Consider the following 3,287-nt stretch of genomic DNA (forward strand, 5'->3'; position numbering starts at 1 on the left):
GAGCTCTGGCAAGTGTTGGGGGGCTTCATGGGCCAAGGGAAGGGGGCAAACCAGCCCACTAAGGGGATGCGCGCCCCCTCACCTATTCCCACGTGACCAGGGGTTTTGGGACGCCCCATCTAGGATTCCCACCTCCTGGCTTGGAGGTCAAGTCATCCAAAGAGAAGATCCCATCTGCCCTGGCCGCCGCCCCCCCTAGGGGAAACCCTAGGGCGCCTTCCCTTGCCCTTGCCCCTATATATAGTGGAGGTTTTGGGGCTGCAGAACACACGAGTCTCTCTCTCCCAAGGCGCAGCCCTACCTCTCTCCCTCCTCGTCTCTCGTAGTGCTTGGCGAAGCCCTGCAGGAGTATCGCGCTCCTCCACCACCACCACGCCGTCGTGCTGCTGTTGGACGGAGTCTTCCCCAACCTCTCCCTCTCTCCTTGCTGGATCAAGGCGTGGGAGACATCATCGGGCTGCACGTGTGTTGAACGCGGAGGCGCCGTTGTTTGGCGCTTAGATCGGAATCAACCGCGATCTGAATCGCTGCGTGTACGACTCCACCAACCACGTTCTTGCAACGCTTTCGCTTAGCGATCTTCAAGGGTATGAAGATGCACTCCCTCTCTCTCGTTGCTAGTATCTCCTAGATTGATCTTGGTGACACGTAGGAAATTTTTTGAATTATTGCTATGATCCCCAACAAACACTTCTTCTCCCACTTCCTTCCCTCCTCTCGAATCCCCTCCGGCGACCCAAGCAATGGCCATTCCGCTCAGCTTGACTCCTCGCCGGTGCCAATCGCCGCCAGCGACCGGCTCGAGCTGCTGGACTCTACCGCCGCCCTGCTCCGGCAGCTCGCCGTAGCCGCCCAAGCGTCGGCCTCGAACCATGTTGGCGTTGTCTTCCCTTGCAACCACCGCCCCTGCCTCGACCAGGTGAGAAGAGCGATGCGCCCAATCCGACCAGGTGATCCCTCACGCGGTGATTCGGACGTGATCCAGTGGCGGCAAAATTGACAAATTTGACCCGTGGACGAAATTAAATCACAGAATGAACTGCCCGTGAAACTATTTCACGCGGGTGATCTTTTTGTGTGGCGTCTGACACGAAGGCGCCACACTACACTGTGCAACGCCTCACAGATAGGCGCTACACGCTTGGCCAGCGTCGCACCCGTGTTATCCGAAAATTACTAAGTCAGTGTGCAGCACCTGAGAGCTAGGCGTCACACTATACATTGTAGCGACTAGCTTCTAGGCGTTGCACTAGTGGTTGCTTCATTTTGTAGTGCAACCACTAATGCAACGCCTATCTCTTAGACTCTGCACATTGACTTAGCAATTTTTAGACAGTCCAAAGTGCAACGCTGGCCAGGCGTGTAGCGCATATCAGTCAGGCGTTGCACAGTGTAGTGTGGCGCCTTCGTGTCGGGCGCCACTTAAAAAGATCAGCTGAGTGAAAAAAATTTACAAACAATTTATTTTATGAAATGATTTCATCCACAAATCAAAATTGTTAAATTTGCCTGGAGCCGGCTGGTACTCTTTCCATCAGACGTATGTCCGGTCGTGTGTATAGCACGACTCTTTTCAGCTGTCGCGTCGCCGGTACACCTGAGCCGTCGATTACTCGATTTTTGGCGCAGAGACGCAGTATGCCATGCGCGCGCCCTTCGTCCGTGATGCATCTACCTCCACTGCCAAGCAAGCATATGCAACGATCGTTGTGGGATGCAAGGATACTAATTTGGAATCAAGTTTGTGAAAATATAACGTTCCATAATGGAATCCGTGGAGCACTTGTAAGTCCAGTTAAATAGTCAATTTCGTGATAGCTTAACAGCACGTTCTTCAATCATTGCAGCCTGCATCGCCCAGAAAGGGAGATGGATCTTGGTTACACATCATTCGTAGAGCACGACAAGAAATACCAAATTTACTAAAGCACGATATAATCACATACTACTAAAAACCTATCACTATGAATCCTTCGGGCAAATCAAATAACAGGTACGATTAGAACAATGAGCGACAAAATTGGTAATAGCTTAAAGTTGAGTTCCTTTCAATTTCTTCAACCATGGAAACCGGACAAGATCAAGCAGCCTTACATCTGAGTTTAAACACCCGAAAATTTGTTTGCCATATTCACAGCCATGGGATGAAAGCAACCAATCCGACCACCAACTAGAAATTCTCCTAATACCATACCATCCGGGACTCTCCTGAAAACCAAGACACTAAATCCTACGAAACAAGAAACTCCTTCGTCTTTGTGATGCAAATGTAATCCATGGTGCGGGCGGTGACAGCGAGGGAAAGGTCAGGGCCTCAGTTGTCGTCGTCATCGACGGTGGACGCCTTGGAGGAAGAGGCCTTCTTGGGGAGGAGGTGCTGGTGGATGTTGGGCATCACACCGCCGCTGGCGATGGTGGCGCCGCCGAGCAACTTGGTCAGCTCCTCGTCATTGCGCACGGCGAGCTGGATGTGGCGCGGCACGATACGGGTCTTCTTGTTGTCCCTGGCGGCGTTTCCGGCCAGCTCCAGGACCTAGATATGGGGAAGGACGACCAGATTAGAACAAGCAGCAACCAATGCAATGAATACAAAGGAAAGCACATCGATTCTGCACCCGAGAAACCTTATCTTGACGAATTTATACGCGAAAATAACTTCGGTTTCGACGCATTGCTATTAACAGACGGCACGGTTCTAAACAGATCTAAGAATAGCCCGATTTGTCGGAACCCACGACGGAACCGGATCAAGGAATAGAATACCGCGAGAACAGGGGCAAGGATGAGATCCGCGAGAATCGCACCTCAGCGGCGAGGTACTCAAGGACGGCGGCGAGGTAGACGGGGGCGCCGGCTCCGACGCGCTCGGCGTACTTGCCGGCCTTGAGGAACCTGGCGATCCTTCCCACGGGGAACTGCAGCCCAGCCTTGGAGCTCCGGGACGTCGCCTTCTTGGCCGCGCCGGCGCCGATTGCCTTCCCACGACCGGCCATCTCAGCAACCGAGGAGGGGAACGACGGGAGCCGCTACTGGGAGACGGAACGCGCGAGGGGACAGGAGGCGGTGGAGGCGAGAGGGACGCAGGTGGGAGGTTTCGCTCAGCGCGGGGGGAGAATATATAGGAGGGTGGGGACGGGGCGACAGCCAATGGGCGGCGATCACGCGGATCGCTGGTTTGGGCCGTGGGATGCGCGAGATTGGACGGTGGATGCGAGGGACGGAGCCGCGAGGGTTCGGATCCGGAAGCGGCGGGAGGGCGGGGGCATATGGGGCGGGGAAGGTTTTCG

At 54.5% G+C, this 3,287-nt stretch overlaps 1 protein-coding gene across 1 annotated transcript; it reads right to left on the minus strand.

The window, feature by feature from the left end:
- Positions 1-2,020: 2,020 nt before the first annotated feature.
- On the minus strand, positions 2,021-3,084 carry LOC119354248 (histone H2A.4). The gene is made up of 2 exons (XM_037620964.1): positions 2,805-3,084; positions 2,021-2,533 (listed from the first exon to the last, which is right to left on the minus strand). The coding sequence occupies exons 1-2, from the start codon at positions 2,991-2,993 to the stop codon at positions 2,315-2,317; spliced, it is 408 nt and encodes a 135-aa protein (XP_037476861.1). The 5' UTR covers positions 2,994-3,084; the 3' UTR covers positions 2,021-2,314.
- Between the last annotated feature and the right edge of the window lie 203 nt (positions 3,085-3,287).

Source organism: Triticum dicoccoides, chromosome 2A (genome assembly GCF_002162155.2).
Source record: "Triticum dicoccoides isolate Atlit2015 ecotype Zavitan chromosome 2A, WEW_v2.0, whole genome shotgun sequence".
In the NCBI taxonomy this organism is placed as follows: Eukaryota; Viridiplantae; Streptophyta; class Magnoliopsida; order Poales; family Poaceae; genus Triticum; species Triticum dicoccoides.

Coding starts and splice junctions, on each gene's coding strand:
- LOC119354248 (XM_037620964.1), bottom strand. CDS start 2,993: ATGGCCGGTCGTGGGAAGGCAATCGGCGCCGGCGCGGCCAAGAAGGCG. Junction 2,534..2,804: donor TTGAGTACCTCGCCGCTGAG/GTGCGATTCTCG, acceptor CCCCATATCTAG/GTCCTGGAGCTGGCCGGAAA.